Genomic DNA, 17,893 nt, shown 5'->3' on the forward strand with positions numbered 1-17,893 from the left:
TGTGAAATAATTTTAATACTAAATTCAACTTTTAAGTTACATACAGGAATATTTTATATTTGTATTTAATATATCTGTTTTAGTAAATTGCGTGTTTTAAAGAGTTCATCCTTTGTACACAAATCACAAACTGTATGGTAAAACATTCTTGCTATTTTCTTGTGTACTTTTCATATCTGCGAGACTCATAGTGGCTTCCCCCTTCCTTTCCTCATCTTGCTGCTTCTGTGTGTTCTCTCCTTGTTTCTCATTTCTTCCAGAGAACTGTTCTTTGGCTTTGTTCAATTAGTTGATTTGTCTTCTGTTTCAGGTATTTCTGCTCTTATTTCCTTTATTCTCTTTCCTTTTTCTTGCTTTGTTTTTGGAAACTGAAATCGGAGGTCTCCAAAGTGTTTTGAAAGCCACATGGTGTCTTAGGCTCACTGGCCATGTCGTCCTTTACAGACAGACACTCAACTCTGCCATCCTTGCATGGAAGCAGGTGAAGGGCTGTGGCTGCGTTCCAATAAAACTTTATTGACAGACACAGGTGGTGGACCTGAATGCTGGGCGGCCTACTCTGGGATGAGGTCACTGATTTTCACCCTTAGTTTCTGCATGCATTCCAGCTGCAAATTATTCAGTTGCAGCTGCACTTCACATGTTTCGAAAGTCGTAAGTTCATCATCTGTTCAAAACATGTTCCAATTTCCACTGCGAGTCCCCTCCTGGATCTATGGTGATTTGTGAGTATGTTGCTGAACTTTTCAGGAGAGGAGATTTTCTGTGATCTTTTTCTGGTAGTTTTCCATTGCCACATATGTGAAAATAACATACTCTGACTTCAGTCCTTTGAGATTTTTGAGGTTTTCTTTATGACCCTGCGTTTTGTCCACGTAGGAAGGAAAGTGCTCTGCTGTTGGTGAGCACAGGGTTCAACAGACATCAGTCAGCTTCTGTCCCTTCGCTGTGCTGTTCAGATCAGTGTTGATCTGTTCATGCTTCTGAAATCTAGGTAAGCAGGCTTATTTTTAATTCCCGAATTTTTCATTATATGCTATGATTCTAGAAATGCATTAAAAGTTGTTTTTATTGAAGATGAAAATTATTTTGGCAGAAATATCAATTTTACATAATTACTGTAAACTTTAAAATCATATAATTTGATTGTTCCTTTATTCTTAAGATCCAGCTACTCCAGGAGGATGTGTTTTGGTGTTGACTGTTGATCAGTATCACTCCATCCCCGCCACCCCCCAGCCCTTTGCAGCTAAGTTGTGTCCCCCTGATGGCAGATGTCAGTTTCACGGAAATGCAGTTGTTTACAGGAGTATTATTTCTATGCCTTTTTATTTTTTTCCACTTTGGAAACATGAGTTACATGCTAGGTGTCCAGGTCGTGTTCACTTGGCGTACATCTCTGTCGTCCTCTGTCCTCTCCATATCACCATTTCCCACCTCATTTGTGTGATGCACTTAGGCCTGCATGTGGTGACTCTGGTTCTTGATTGTTTTCATTTGATTGTATTGCATTTTGTTGTGGCTTTGGTTCTGATTACTTTAACCCGCATTCACCTTCCTTAGCCTTTTTCTCCATTCTTTTCTGAGCTGATGACTTCCTTTCAGGTAATTCTGTTTCCATGGTCCCTCCTTCTCACCTCCTCTTCTCCCTTCCTCCCTCCCTTTGTCTCCTCCTCTCCTCCCTCCCTCCTTCCTCCTGCCCCCTCTTGCTTCCATATGAGTGGGAGTGGGAGACCTCGTGTTCCCTTCTCCCTCTGCAGGCCCTGTGAGGTGCAGGATTACAGGGATTTAACCTGCATGTCTTGCCCTTATTGTTTGTACAGCCCTCTAAGTGCTGCACCAGCATGAGAGGCACTGCACCTGCCACCTGCACATGTCTGCTGGGGCACTGCAGACCTGTGCCCTTGCCACCCTGATTCAGATGAGCCTGAACCTTTGGTTGTTTCCCTTGGTGCGGCTCGGGGGTGCCCTGCCACCTTGTCAGGTGGTGGAAATTGGCCCTTTCTCCTGCATCCCTAAGCATCAGGCCTCAGTTGTTCCCACCCAAGGAGAGAGGCTGCCCACACCTGGGCTGTGGCTGGAGCATCTTCAGGGGACTAGGAGTTCATTCTTCTTCATGCCAAGGAATTGGTTAATTCTTCTATGGTCCAGCATTTTAATTATCTAACTCTAATAAGGGGTTTACTTAGAGGACTTCGCAGATTTTCAGTATGGCTCTCATTTTGACTGAGTTTGAAGGATTCCTGAAAGGAAATCCCAGGCTCCTACAGTGGTTTTGTCACTCTTCCTAGCAGGTTTAGGACGCAGTCCTACATGGCTAGAGATGTTAGAGAAGGTCTCAGTAATATCCCTGTGAACCCCACAGAGCCGCCCTGGTGATTCTGGGAGCCCCTGGAGGTGACACATTCCTGAGACACCCCAGGGTACACAGCAATAGCATAATTAAGCCCCATGCTAATTAAGTCTTTTCCCCAGACCGTAGATCAGAATATCACTTTTTATATTATCTGAAGTTATGTTGATGTATTTTTGGATTTTCAAAGAGGTACATTTTCAAACAAAAAATCTAAATTAGGAAAATGAAAAAAGTAAAACAGAATAATGTAATTGTAATTAGGGTCTACCATTACACTTGTAATATATGAGATGAAAATTGGCCATTTTAGAAGTTAAAAATATTGCCAGGGTGATTTTTTGTTTGTTTGTTTTTGTTTTTGTTTTTTCTTTCCCCTACTGATTCCTTTGGTCTTTATTTCATTCAGAAAACAATTGCCTCTCACCTCCTTGGTCCAGCCTGCATCAGGTACTGTCGTGTGATAATATAAATGTTCTCACCTCCTCTATCCAGCCTGCGTCAGGTACTGCCGTGTGGTGCTGTAAATGCTGTTACCTCCTCTGTGCAGCCCACGTCAGGTATGTTGTGTGATGCTATAAATGCTGTCACTCTGCACTCACATTGTAGACATGGCCCTGACCGCAGGGAGCCAAGACAGAAGAGTGTGGCTTCATGTTGGCAGGAGACGGGCTGTGCGAGAGGAGTGTGAATGTGAGCTCCGCCACGGCCCAGGCCGTCTGCCTGCATGTGTGCCTGGCTGTGCACTTCATGGCTTGGGGCCGTTCCACTTGGAGCTTCTTTCTGTAAGTTTTTCATTTTGCGTAGGTGACTCTTTCCAGTGCTGTTGCCTAGATGAGCCCACACGGAAAGAATGCATTTCCACCCACTGTGGAGGCTCACGACCTGCCTTGTGTGGGTCAGGATTTTTCATGGATGTCACTAGATCAGTGTGCTGAAATGCCCGTCAGAGACAAAAATACTAATTTTGAGTCAGTGTGATCTTCAGATTTTCAATGCCAGAAATGTTTTTATCAAGTAGCAGGTACAACTATTGACCAGTTTTAATATGAAAATGTTAGTCATTCATAGAGATCAAACCATGTTGCAGAAATTCAGATTTGGAGGAAACCCGGAACAATAATTGATCTTATCCATTCTCCTCGGGTTACCATGAAGGATTTGATTTAACAGTGCGAACACTTCCGTTTTCTAAGGTGACCGTGCCTTTATTTAGACGGCTCTGAATTGTAATTTCCATTCGGTTGCAGCACCAGCCCTCCGTTGCTGTGCGGAATGACCAGGTGTCTTTAGGAGTGAGGCTGGGGCAGGACGCCACAGAGCTGGGTGGGGTCAGCAGGAGTCCTCCATGCTCCGTGTTACCTGCTGAATGCAAATTAACCCTTGCCTAGACAGGAGACAGTCTCATCTCATCAGAGGTATTTCCTAGAGGGTCTGATCTGTCCCGGACACGCAGTGGGTCCCGGGGGCTGCAGCTTCATCTCTCAGACAGCTCCCTGTCCCCACTGTTTCCTGGTGGACACAGGGAGGAGGGGCGAGGCAGCTGGGACCCAGGGCTGCGCTGGCTCCCACGTTGGTGGGAAGCTGGTGCACACCACCATGAACACAGGGAGGACTCCCTGAGGATGGACTCCAGCTTGCTTCTGAAGGAAGGAGTTGAATAAGTTAAGCGAAGTGGTTAAGAGGGAGAGTGCATGGGGGAGGGAGAGCGCCTCGCTGTGGGGAGGGAGGGAGGGAGGGAGTGCGCGGCGCCTCGCTGTGGGGAGGGAGGGAGGGAGAGCGCTGTGCCATGCTGTGGGGAGGGAGGGAGGGCACCGCGCAGGGCTGTAGGGAGGGAGGGAGGGAGTGCGCTGTGCCGTGCTGTGGGGAGGGAGGGAGGGCACCGCGCAGGGCTGTAGGGAGCGGGGGAGAGCGCCGCGCTGTGGGGAGGGAGGGAGGGCACCGCGCAGGGCTGTGGGGAGGGAGGGAGGGAGAGCGCTGTGCCGTGCTGTGGGGAGGGAGGGAGGGCACCGCGCAGGGCTGTAGGGAGCGGGGGAGAGCGCCGCGCTGTGGGGAGGGAGGGAGGAGGGAGTGCACGACGCCTCGCTGTGGGGAGGGAGGGAGAGCGCTGTGCTGCCGGAGCGATACGTGCCGCTTCCTCCAGGACCTGGGAGTGCAGGGTTGGACGGGGCCTTCTGAGCATGCGAGCTGGGGCCAGGCCTGTCCTGCAAGCAGCTGGCCTATTTCTGCTGGAAGCTGTGAATTACAGCTGTAATTTATTTATTCTGAGGACTAACCTGGCACTATTCATAAAAGACTGTGTTAATATTTGCACTGTACTGTCTGTAATTATACCTCATCAACTTCTTTTTGATCTCTATTCTGGCTGTATTTCATCTTCCTGATTCTCTTCTGTGTGCCTGAAAGGAGAGTTGGTGTATTAGTCAGGGTTCTCTAGAGGGACAGAATTAATAGGATAGATACGTATATGTAAAGGGGAGCATATTAAGTAGCAGTAACTCACAGGATCGCAGATTCTCACAATAGGCCGTCTGCAAGCTGAGGGGCAAGGAAGCCAGTTCTAGCCCCAAGCTGGAGTCTTTGGGGCTAGAACTGTGTGAGGGCAGGAAGCATCCAGCGCGGGAGGAAGATACTAAGCCATTCTAGCCGTTATATTCTGGCTATGCTGGCAGCTGATTAGATGGTGCCCACTGAGATTAAGGGTGGGTCTGTTTTTCCCAGTCCACTGACTCAAATGTTAGTCTCCTTTGGCAACACCCTCACAGACACGCCCAGGATCAATACTTTGCATCCTTCAGTCCAGTCAAGTTGACACTCAGTATTAACCATCGCAAGTGGCAAAATATAAATACCTCTGAATGTGCACAGGATCTTTCTATATTTAAACAATTACCATAAATTTGCATTATCAAAAAAATCTTCCAGCTGGACAACATGGTGAGACCCCATCTCTACAAAAAATTTAGAAAAATAAAATTGGCGCACACCTGTAGTCCCAGCTATTCAGGAGATTGGGACAGGAGAATCGTTTAAGCCCTGGGGGTCGAGGCTGCAGTGAGCTGGGATGGCACCACTGCACTCCAGCTTGGGTGACAGAGGGAGACACTATCTCAAAAAGACAAAAATTAAAAAACTTTGAAAAATTATATTTGAATCAATATAAATAACTTACATTTGTATCGGCATTCTTTTATGCTGTTATTTTCCTTGTTCATCATCTATTGTTGCTGACTGAGAGATAGGATTATGTGTCAAAAATTAATATTCTTCTACTAACATGTAAATTTAGAGTACAGGATTAAAAAAAAAAAAAGAATGAATGGGGAGATGAATGTCTTCTTAATACGGTAGTGTTTCTGTCTTGTCTCTGACTTTGTGTCCACAGCATGTGGTGAAAGTACAGGCAGAGTAGGCATTGGATATTTTTTTAAAAAAAGCAAGCAACGCACCAGTAGTGTTAAATGAATAAAGGACACTGGAAGTTATGTGACATTATTTCTTTGAAATTCTCCCTGTTTTCATTTTACATAATGTTGGTTTTAGTGGGTTTATTGGCAGTATTTTAATTTGCTCCATGTTGGATTATGGATAAATACATTGCTTTCCATATAATTCCACAATACCTGTTACCTCATAGATGCAAAAATCCTCATGTCTCCTCAGCTGCTGTTCACACTGATGCTTTTGTCTGATTAAAGTTTGGTTGAGCACAGGGTGAACCCTGGTTGCTATTTACAGTGTCCCCTGCATTGGGGACCTGCATGGGAATAGCATCATCCTTGGCTATGGGTGGAGTTTTTGTCAGAAGTTACCAACTTGTCTCTGTAGATGCTCGTGGTTCATCTCAAGCACCATCAAAAGCATCTGGTTGTACCTAACTAATGGCACCTGTTTGTGCCACACAAGCCTGTGGTCCCTAATGAAAGTCAGATGAACTGAGCTTCCATGTGCCAGAGCCCTTCTTGAAGGCTCTTATCACTGTCACTGGTCCGGTGCCCTCTCCGAGATGGGCTACTGTACAACTGTCTCCCCAGGAGGGAGAGCAGGATGGCAGCCATGGGACCACACCTGCGTTCCGTCTTTAAATGTCGCCGTTTGTCTTCTAGCTGGGCTCACTTTTGGGCAGCATTTCCTTCCTTGTCTCAGTTGCTTTCAGAAAAACCAGAAAACAAATGCATCTTTCCCCTTCGTCTTTGAACTGCCTTACCTCTTGCACTGCCCTTTGCTTAGCTTTGCCGTCTGCAAGTTCATCTGCGAGACTGAGGAAAGTGCGTTCCTGGCAATGGACTCCTGGCGCCTTCTGCCATCTCTTAGAGTGAATATTCTACAAACCTGTTTTTAGATTTAATCTTGAGTAGGAATGTAGGAGTTTCCTGGGAAAGCCAAATAACACAACTCCTTCTTCTCCTGGACTAAGAGTTTTCAGCTGCAAAAGGGCAAAAATAATAATAAGAAGAATCAGTCAAGATATCTATGTAAACATTTGGAAGATGATGAAGCTTATACAATGTGAAGTTTACTAGAAGGATTCTGCAGGTTTTATAAATACAAGTGTGTTCTGAGATTCTAATGGAAACTTGGAGTCACAATTGGATTTGAATATTTTTTGGAACTTTAATCTTTTGGATATATAATTTGTAATCTTTACTATTTCATTTAAATAACTTTTTTATTTTATAAATTTCTCTTTTGTAGAATTTTGAAGTGTAAGGAAAACCGTGACAATGGAAATGTAAAACTCCCTCAACCCTCTTTCTCAGAGGGCATAACATGAATAATCTTAGACAAAAGTTGTTAAAATTTTATTTGCTTAGAGACCATTTTAAAAAAGAATCTAAAATATGCTAAAGCTTAAAGATGCAAAACAAGCTGAGACATTTCTGAAATAGTGCTGGGAAGCTAGATTTTTCCATTTAATTACTACAAACATACCATGAATCTATATAAACTAAGACAGAGTCATACTGGTTCAGGGGTACAAAAGTTCAATTGAATCAAATATAGGGCTCAGAAATAGGAGATACATAACAAAAGTGGCATGGCTGATCACTGTGGAAATAAAATATTTTATATAAAGAGATGGAAAGAATGGTTAGCCACATGAAGTAGGATTACATTTTATCCCTACTTTACATCATGTCAAAAAATAATACAGACTGGAATGTACTCTTATCTGCAGGCCTTAGTGTAGGAAAGATGTTTAATGCCAAGACTAAAATACTTTAGGGATAAATGAAATATTTGATAAATGTAATTACAGTAAAATAAAACATTTGAATTAAAGTAAGTAAAAAGTTACAAACTGAAAATTACACAGAAGAAACCAAAGGTTCATTTTCAAGAAATGAAAGATACCAGTGTGAACTCAGTTGTTTAATATTGATAACTATCTAATGGATATGTAGGTATTAATACACTTGTGTATGTGTGTACTGTGTGTGTGTTTGGAGAGAGAGAGTTGCATAGATACGGAGATAGAAGTGTCCTGCCGTGGAGCACTGAGCAGTCCTGAAACCAAAGACACCCTCTAGCATGAGAATCCCAGCTCCTGGCTTAGGATTCTAAACGCCCTTCTTCTTCACTAAAGGGAACCAGGGCCCCTGAGGACAGTCTGGCTCCAGCACTGGGTTAAGTATAAGGTTCATCTGAAAGAGTGACAGGTGTGAAGGGCAGAAAAATCAGCTTGAAAGTGTCCCATGGGCCAAGCCTGGAATAATTCAAATATGAACCTAAAAATGATACTAACGAATTACAAGTATTTGAATGAAATAAGAAATAGTGGGTTTATACTGAAATAAATGAGTAAATAAATGGAAAAGAAGAAAAAGGTGTACTTGTAGTTAGATGCCAACTAATAAATCAAGAACAAATGCTGAAGTTATAATAAAAGCTGTCAATGGATTTAAACCCAGTGGGTGAAGTCAGACCAGGAGCAAGATATGTTCACTGTCCTGATGTGTCCTCCCATGAATTACTTAGAAATTACAAAGGGAAAAATGGTAACAGTAGAGTGGAGAAACTTGTGGGTCCACAACTTAACCAAGTGATCAAAATTAACACCACAAATGAGAAGGACAACAGTGATAGAAATGTAAACTTGTGGTATTCCTGCAAAAAAGGCGCATCCTGAACCTGTTTAACCCTCACACAATCACACAAACTTCAGTTGAGGAACATTCCACAAAATAACTGACCCATGTTTCCAAAAAAAGAAAAAAAAGTCAAGATCAAGAAAGGTAAACAAAGGGTGAAAAGGTAAAAGAGACGTGACAACATAGAGCTGTGTGGTCCTGGGTTGGATGCTGGAGTGGAAAGAATGATAATAGACATTGTTAAGGCAATTAACAAAAATGGAGTATGTGTATCAGATATTAGAAAGGTATTGTGAGATCATGATCAATGGGGTCACATTTCTGCACAACTTGTGTGCAGAAGTGCTGATTGCCTTTGTTCCAGACAACCTTTTCAAGGATGTTTGTACAGTAAACAGCTTTCCGAGGTTGAGGTAGTGTTTTGCCTCTGATAAAAGGGCAGGCATGCTTATTGAACATAGTTAAAGTTTCAGTTTCCTATGTTCAGGGCTTCTCTTCGGTAACGCAACCCACTGGGTATACAACTGCCAATCATCTGGCCCTCTTGGTGCTTCATGGGATATCAGGCTCAAGAAATCATAAAGGAAATTGTGAGTGTTCTGTGTCCTACTTGTTTCTGAGTAACAAAGCCCTTTAGTCCTTTGTCTCCAAGCCAGGCGTCTCATGTCTTCTGCCAGCATCCATGCGCTGTTGCTGGATAACGGGTTAGCTTGAACTTAGGTAAAATCTTAAAACCCTCATAGTTCTTGTCAGGTGTCAATGATCAGTTTTCTGAACTTCATCCTTGGAATGGAGCAATACAAAAATATTCCATTATTCTTGGGTATTACTTGGTAGTATTTAAGAGCAGAGATAAAGAAAACAATTACTAAAGAAAAAAATGAATGTATACTATAAATCTATAACAAATATGTATCACAATAAAAATGCAAGTGATACATCAGAAAAATGGAATCAGACATAAGAGGCGTTTCACAGAAGTAACATGTTAATCACAAACATGAGTGTAATAAAGGCAAGAAGCACAAAGACTACAACGAAGGATTTTCACACCATTTGACTGAAAATAAAAAGCTTTATTAGAAGGAGTGTGCATTCACTGGAATTATTGTAAGTTGCTGGTAGGAATATAAACGGCTCTGCAATAACTCCGATGGCCATGTTTGTCATTATCTCCTGAATTTGACCATGATCAAGCCCACTCTCAGCCATGCACCAAGGATATACTTTTGTGGTTGTCTAGATGGAGACATAGAAATAAAAGCAAGAAATGATAAAAGATAGGATTCAGAATCCTGGCAACCTTGGGTGGATGGGAGCAGAGGAATGAAGTGGGGGCTATATTATTAGAATTAGATTTTTTCTCATGGTTTTGGGTATGACAATAATAAAGAAATGTAGTCAAATAACTGACTAAATAAAAAGCTACACATGGATTAATGATCAGAAAGTGCCAAAAATGAAGGGCATGGTTAATCCAGCAGAAAAAGAAAAGAAAAATAAGAGATGTAATATTGTATCTCCAAAGTATAACAAAATTAATGGTCATTCTTCAAATAAGAAAATATATTGGGCACCAGCTCTACCTTATGACTCTTCTGTGGTACATAAAATGTTGAGTTAAGCATGATTTTAAGTTGATTTTTGCATGTACAAATTTTCCCCTTGATTTTTGTGAGTTATAGAATACTTCCCCTTAAAAGGAAATGTGATGACATTGAGCTTGAAAATTAGGCTTAATAAATGTCAACCTACACTTCATGGTGTATTAGTAAGTGATTTATTATATAAAATGGAAAAAAATGTGTGTGTGCATACACACAAACACATATACATACACATATATACACACATATACATACATACACAGCTTGGTGACAATGCATATTTTTGTTTCTTTGCTTAGCAAAAGATCTATCACATTGTACATACCAAATAGATATTTCTACCGTTAGTTGATATGAAATAACTGTAAAAATCTTAGTTGTCCTCACACTTTGTGTTTAGATGTGGAAAGTAGCAGGAGACTGTAGTATCCACTGTAAACCATGACTACACATAAACTCTCATATCTTTAAAATCTCTCAGTTACTTCTGTGAAAGGCCTCTTATGTCTGATTCCATTTTTCTGATGTATCACTTGCATTTTTATTGTGATACATATTTGTTATAGATTTATAGTATACATTCATTTTTTTCTTTGGTAATTGTTTTCTTTATCTCTGCTCTTAAATACTACCAAGTAATACCCAAGAATAATGGAATATTTTTGTATTGCTCCATTCCAAGGACGAAGTTCAGAAAACTGATCATTGACACCTGACAATCTATGCAAGAGCTTTCTAAAAAAGAAACATACATTTTTTTAAAATTCGTAAAGTATAAGCCCTTCCAGAGGAGCAGATACCCACCGGTGATGCTGCCGGCCTCCTCACAGATAAGCTAAGGAGAAACCAACTGGACGTTCCACAAAACTTTGAAAAGCTGCATTTAGCTGGGTGGGGTGCACAGACTTCCCAGGAGTTGCAACCAAGGAGCATTTGCCCGCCAGCCCTTCAAAGAAGCAGGAGGCATTTGCGGAAGCCTGGGAGTGGGGCAGCAGGGCCGAGAGAAGAGTTCCCTCTCAGGCACAGCTGACTCTCCCCAAAAGCACCAGAAAGGAAAGCTTTCAGCAGGACAGCAAAATGCGGTGTGAGAGTAGGAGACCCAGGGATGACCCTGATGTCGGAGTGCTCCTGAAGGGAGTGGAAAATAACTATGAATCACATGTGTGATTTCGCAAACAGAAAGTACAAACAATTCAAGCAGAAAGGTTATTAATGAAAAACATGTCAGAAATGAATAATTATATCATTGGGCTTAACTGAAGAGTGGACATAACAAAATACTGAAATTGAAGATCAATCACATAATTCAACTGAAACACATGGGGGAAAAGGCATTGAATTAAAGGTGTATTAAACAAAAATCATCCCCATTTATGAGAGAATAGCAGAGTCTAACTTAAGTAGATTCCCATAAGAATGGAACAGAAGGGATATTTGAACATACAATGGCCAAGAATTTATGAAATCAGTGAGAGTTATCAATACATGTCCTGAAAAGTTCACTGGACCCCAAACAGCATAAAATTAAAAGAAAATCATTTTTAAAAGCATACAATAATCAAACTGCTGAAAGTGAGAGTAAATAGAAAAATCTTAAAAACAGAAGATTAAAAAGATAAAATACTTACATAGAAATAATTTTAAAAGACAGCCAACTTCTTAGAAACAACAGGGGCCAGAATAAAATAGAACCATATCTTCACAGTGCTAAAATGAAAAAATAATGAACCTAGAATTCTGTATCTGTGAAAGTATTCTTCAACAATGAGCGTGTATTAAAGACTCATTCAATCAGAAGTAAAATAAAAAGATTAAACCCTTCAACAGCCTTACACTGCAAAAAATGTTAAAAGATGTACTTCAGACTGAAAGGAAATGAAAGCAGATAGAAATGTGAACTGCAGGGTGAAATATAAAGCACCTGAAATTAAATATAAAAGGTACATATCCACATATGTAATTTATGTATGTTTTAATGCATTTATATATACTTAATTATATATATGTATATATACTGAAATATAAATTTAAGTTTATATATATAAATAAAGTACTACATTTGGGGGCTTATAGCTATGGAAATCATGACAGCGTGACTATAGAGGATGGGAGGAGTTTCTAAAATTAAATTCTTTGAAGATTCTTACATTGTTCATGAAGTGATACTATATTTGATGGTAGTTGGTGATATGGAAAAATTTTTATTCTCAGCTAGAGAAACTGTTAGGAAATTTTAAGAATCTACATGTTAAAAAAAAAAGCATTAAAAGTGATGCAATGGGATACTAAGAAATATTTGATTCATTCAAAGAAGACAGAAAAGAAGAACAAAGAATACAGTATCCAAACAGAACACAAACGGCAAACATGGTGAAATCAAATGAAACCACATCAAAACTTACCTCACAGGTTAAAGGAACAAGGACTTCAATTAAAAAGTGGCCGTCAATGACAAGACCCAACTTTATGCTGTTTGCAAGAAACACGTTTAACAAAAAGACAGAGTGAAAGGGTTTGGGGAAGATATTCTGTGTCAATACTAAGCATCAGCAACATTGTGGGGCAGTTTCGTATCAGACATGGTGGATTGTGGGAAGGAGATTTTATGAGAAAAATGTGAAAATCGCCAGCTTGTTTTCACTCAGTCCATTGGTTACACGTCACCTGGAACTGCGTAGCTGGAGGCACACAGCCATGTGGGATGTGGGGGTGTCAGTCCAGCATGAGCTTGAGGAACAGGCAGTCTTCATGGAGATCTGAGGCCCCTGCCCACTGACTTACCGGGCACTGTGCTCTGTGGCCACCTCTTTCCCAGAATGCCTGTATTCAGACCCTCCACCACAAGGCATCTGACATAGTGACTGCCCTCTGTTCTAGCTGGGTGGCCATATAGTTAATTGTCTAAACCATGAATAGCACAAGGAGCATATTTATGATTACATTGAGATAAGGGGCATAATTGGAATCGCCCCTGGCAACTGAAAGGTGGCATCCCCCTCACCTACCCCAGCACACCCTCTGAGAGTGTTTTGAATGTGGTCAAACGAGTAAATTTCCCAAATATTACCAACTAGATGTTTGCTTACTGCTTATCTTACGTAGCACACATTGTATTACGAGATAATGTTTCTTATATATGTTTACAGTTTAAATGTTCAGATTATTTTCAAAGGAGGCATTTTTGTTTTTGTTAAAAAATTGTATTTAGCAATGCGTTGCAAATCATGAACTTTATTCCTAATACTGTTTTATGATACTCTGCTCAGCTTTATATATTTGAAATTTGCAGTTATTTTTTTATATGTCTTTCAGCTAAATGGCCATATTAAATAGATGTTCTGGAAAGAGTCTTGTGTTGTGGGATTGGTGGCTTTGAATTCCATGTAGATTTTGGCCTCTGCAGAGCCACTGACAAGATGTTTGGATTTTGGTGAGAAGCTCACCTTCTTTTGACTTTGGTGGCTTTCATTTCCAAATGAAGATAACTTACAGGTTACAAAAATAATCAAATGAGATTATCTGAAAGGCTTTGTATAGCAGTCACTTATAAAACTGTAGCCATAATGATTTCATTATTAGGTTGGTGCAAAAGAAATTGTGGTTTCAGACCGTGAAATTCAAATCATAACTAGGCTCACACACATTTTTATTGATCAAAATAGGAACTATTACAAGCAACACATTTTTGCCAATGAGAAATAAGTTTGTTTATTCCTGTGGCATAAAAATCCACGCTTCAGGATTCGATGAACTCTCGGAAAAAGCATTTTCTGCATCCTGCTGGGTGTCGAAGTGTTTTCCCTGCAAAACGTTGTCAAGATGCTTGAAGAAGTAGTTGGTTGGCGAGAGGTCAGGTGAATATGGCAAATGAGGCAAAACTTCACAGCCCAGTTCATTCAACTTTTGAAGCATTGGTTGTGCAGTGTGCAGTCACGTGTTGTTGTGAAGAAGAACTGGACCCTTCCTGTTGATCAGTGCTGGCTGCCGGCGTTGGGTCCTTGGTGCGTCTCATCGACTTGCCAAGCCCACTTCTGAGATGGGATGATTTTGCTGGGATTCAGAAAGCTGTAGTGGATCAGACGGGCACGGACCCCCAGACAGCGACCAGGACCTTTTCTCGGTGCAAGTTTGGCTTTGGGAAGCGCTTTGGAGCTTCTTCTTGATCCACCCACTGAGCTGGTCATCACTGGTTGTCATATAAAATCCACTTTTTGTCGCACATCACAATCTGATTGAGAAGTGCTTCATTGTTGCGTAGAATAGAGAAGATGATGCTTCAAAACGATGATGTTTTTGATTTTCGCTCAGCTCCTGGGACACCCACTTATCTAGCTTTCTCACCTTTCCAGTTTGCTTCAAATGCTGAACGACCATAGAATGGTCATCTTTGAGTTCTTCGGCAGCTTCTCGTGTGGTTGTAAGAGGATTGGCTTCCATGATTGCTGTTTGTCGTTGTCAACTTCCAGTGGCCAGTCGCTACGCTTCTCATCTTCAAAGCTCTCATCTCCTCTGCAAAACTTCTTGACCCAGCACTGCCCTGTATGTTTGCTAACTGTTCCTGGGCCAAATGCATTGTTGATGTTGCAAGTTGTCTACTCTCCTTTATGACCCATTTTGAACCCAAGAAAATCGCTCGAATTTGCTTTTTGTCTCACATCATTTCCATAGTCTAAAATAAATATAAAACAAACAGCAAGTAGTAAGTCACTAGCAAAAAAATTGCGAGGAATGTGCATGAAAATGATGTGTAATGTAACCACATTTACTTAAGAATGTATTCCAATATCAAATGGCAAATTCCAACAATGCAAAAACTGTTATTACTTTTGCAATAATGGGTAATGAGATAAAATTGCTTCTGTTTAATGTTTATAACATCACCAGTTTATCACTGTGCCATAATTAATACTTGACATATTCTATACACCATACATTGCAAAAACATATGTTTATACTTTTTATTTGGGAGGAGCTGGTTTTCATGGATCACTTATGGTTCTGTGGAACTAAGCATTCACAATCATGGAAAGGATAAAATACAAATTTTTTCTAAAATCAGTTAACATTTTAGGGAAACCTAATATCTTTTTCCTTCGATGTTCTGAAGCCTGTTTTTTAATCTCCTTGATGTTTCTAAAGGGAGTCAGAGAATGAGTTTGTGAAGGTTGGGCTCAAAGAGAGCAAGATGACGCATGACGTAGTCTGTCAACATTCTCTTTTCTTGGAGCAGCACCCATCTCAGTATAGAATCAAAGAGGTAAAATTTTAGCACTGGAACTAAGTTATCCAACTATGGAAGGGCACCTGTTTATTTTTCAGATGCAGAAACCGAGGCTAAGGAAATTCGAGTGAGGTTATATAGCAGATCAAATTACCCCACTCGTAAATCATGCCTGGGTGCAACACAGGCTTCTGTACGCAAACCCCAGGGACAGTTCTTCACTTTCCCGGGAGGAAGTGCAGGCTTATGGGTCCCGTAGTCCTTGGACTCCCAGACCTCGGGAGTGCAGCTGGAGCTTTGGGGTGACCCTCCGATCCTCTGCATGGTGAGGACAGAAGTAGCCTCTGATTGAGTCGGTCCTCCAGGAATCAGCAGGCATTCCCCAGGTTCAGTCTTCTGTGTCAACCTGAGCTCATCCTCATTTCTGCTAAGAGGTCCTATTGCCTTGCTTTCAACTAAAAATTATTTTGCCCGTATCTTTTTCAAGAGTGGTCAGGCACCAGGTATGCAGTAGCTAGTGGGTAACCCAATAAAACAGGAAGGGAGAGTCACTTTCCCACAGATCCTCACATAGCAGGGCACCCGTAGCTGTGTCGGCAGGCCTTATTTTTAAAAATTTTCCTGAAAGTTGAGGTTCAGGTAGATATAGATGGAATAAAATATTCCTCGGTTCCCTTGCGTTTTCTCCAAATATCAGGCATTCAATAGGTTGTAGAAACATGAAGCAAATTAACACGGTTTCCACAGTCGAGATGGTAACTGGAATGGCAGAGCCCAGTAACCAGAGGCTACGATCTGTTATTGCTGCTGCTGGCCCTGCATCCTTCACAGCATGATTTTTCCCTACAGGCATATTCTTAAAAATATGAGTGATAAAATGCTTAAGAAAATCAGAAATACATTAAAATGCAATTAGACAGATGTTCTCATTTTTATAGCCATTTGATATTTTGTACTGTCATCTATTGTTGGATTTTAGCTTCAATATTAATAACAAAAGCTCTTTTCACAGTTGCTTAAAAATCCATTACATTTCATCTTAAATTCATATGCTGAAAGCACTGATGGAACACACAGCACAGAACTTTCATGATTTTGTTTTATATATTCAGAATGGCATAAGGATAGCAATGATCAGTCTTCTCTAATTGGCTTGTGACGTACTATGTTAACAGTAATTAAAAAGGACATTCAGCTTACTTTCTAATCATTCAGATAAATGTCACTTATGTGCCAGCAGTTTGTCACTTGTGTCTTTGCCATGGCAGAACCATACTCATCCACTGGAAATGGCAGTTTTTGCCTTGATGCTGCTTAGAACAAAGCTTCTAGTTAAAAGGCTGAGTAAAAATGTGCATTTGAAAGACGGAATTTGTAATAACATCTCTCAAACACATGTCAGTGTCATTGTATCTGTTTCCAGTCACAGTGAGGAATGTGCTGTACATGGTTTATGATGGAAGGTGTTTATTATCCCGAGTCATAAACCACAAGTCTATTTTTTGAACTTATCTCTGATATTTTATAAGATGCTAAGCACCTTAACACAAAAGTAATGTCTTAAAGATTCATCCTTGTAGGATGTGCTGTGCTGCTTTATTCTAAGCTGAACTCAGGCAAATATGCCAAAATATATGAAATGGGGCATTAAAATAGCCCAGGCCTCTCTTATATAAATGAAGAAAATTCTTATATACATGGAAAAAAAAAAAAACAAAAAACCTCTTGTCTTCTGATTTACGTTCTGAAAGTAGTGTAACCTGTACGTGAAACTGAGCAATATTCTCATTAAAATTCTGGTCTAAAGCAATGCACGTGGATTATGGAGCAGGGAAAGAAAATATCCACTGAGGCTAGGGGAAAAAAACAAAAAAAACAAGCCGGGTGCAGTGGCTCACGCCTGTAATCTCAGCACTTTGGGAGACCGAGGCAGGCGGATCGAGATCCGGAGATTGAGACCATCCTGGCTAACATGGTGAAACCCCGTCTCTACTAAAAAATACAAAAAACTAGCCGCGCGTGGTGGCGGCGCCTGTGGTCCCAGCTACTCGGGAGGCTGAGGCAGGAGAATGGCGGGAACCCGGGGGGCGGAGCTTGCAGGGAGCCAAGATGGCGCCGCTCACTCCAGCCTGGGGGACACACGAGACTCCGTCTCAAAAAAACAAACAAACAAAAAACACCACAAACAACCCTAGAGAGCTGTCTAATTGATAACTCAGCTCAAAAGATGTCCCTGGGAAGCCCGGCCCCTTCAGCACCTCACCCAGGGGTCTCGGGACGCCCGCTCCTCACCGCCCCGGTTCCCTGGACACTCATTCCCACAGCCACTGTCTCTCCCTCCAGGTCATTTCAGAGCCCCCGGCCCCCGCGTGTGTCTGCAGTGACGTCAGTGTGCAGAGGGGTGGAGTACAGCCAGTCGCCACCTTGGAGCTTTTTGCGAGACCATCAGTGCCAGTGAAGCGATGTTGGCAATTTCTGCCAGTCGGTCTGAGGGGTGGGGGGCCAAGAGGACGGGAGAGCGGGGCGGGAATTGCCCTGAGCCCACCGGAGACCCCACCTGACTCTGTCTTTCACTCACTCTTAGCTGACATGATGCGTTTCTCCCCTGACATTTTTTTTG

At 41.5% G+C, this 17,893-nt stretch overlaps 1 protein-coding gene across 6 annotated transcripts in view; it reads left to right on the plus strand.

The window, feature by feature from the left end:
- LOC105497556 (syntrophin gamma 2) overlaps window positions 1-17,893 on the plus strand; it is a 564,393-nt gene that overhangs the window by 97,726 nt on the left and 448,774 nt on the right. Inside the window, exon 2 of one of the 6 annotated variants that reach the window (XM_011768712.3) lies at window positions 15,192-15,309. The exons of 4 other annotated variants lie outside the window; for them this stretch is intronic. In XM_011768712.3, coding sequence (XP_011767014.2) covers window positions 15,238-15,309 — 72 coding nt within the window. In that variant the 5' untranslated portion in view covers window positions 15,192-15,237. Of the gene's footprint in view, window positions 1-82; window positions 2,914-15,191; window positions 15,310-17,893 lie in introns of those variants that run through there. One more of the 6 variants, XM_011768713.3, reaches the window with a different exon arrangement.

This window comes from Macaca nemestrina, chromosome 13 (genome assembly GCF_043159975.1).
Source record: "Macaca nemestrina isolate mMacNem1 chromosome 13, mMacNem.hap1, whole genome shotgun sequence".
Taxonomy (NCBI): Eukaryota; Metazoa; Chordata; class Mammalia; order Primates; family Cercopithecidae; genus Macaca; species Macaca nemestrina.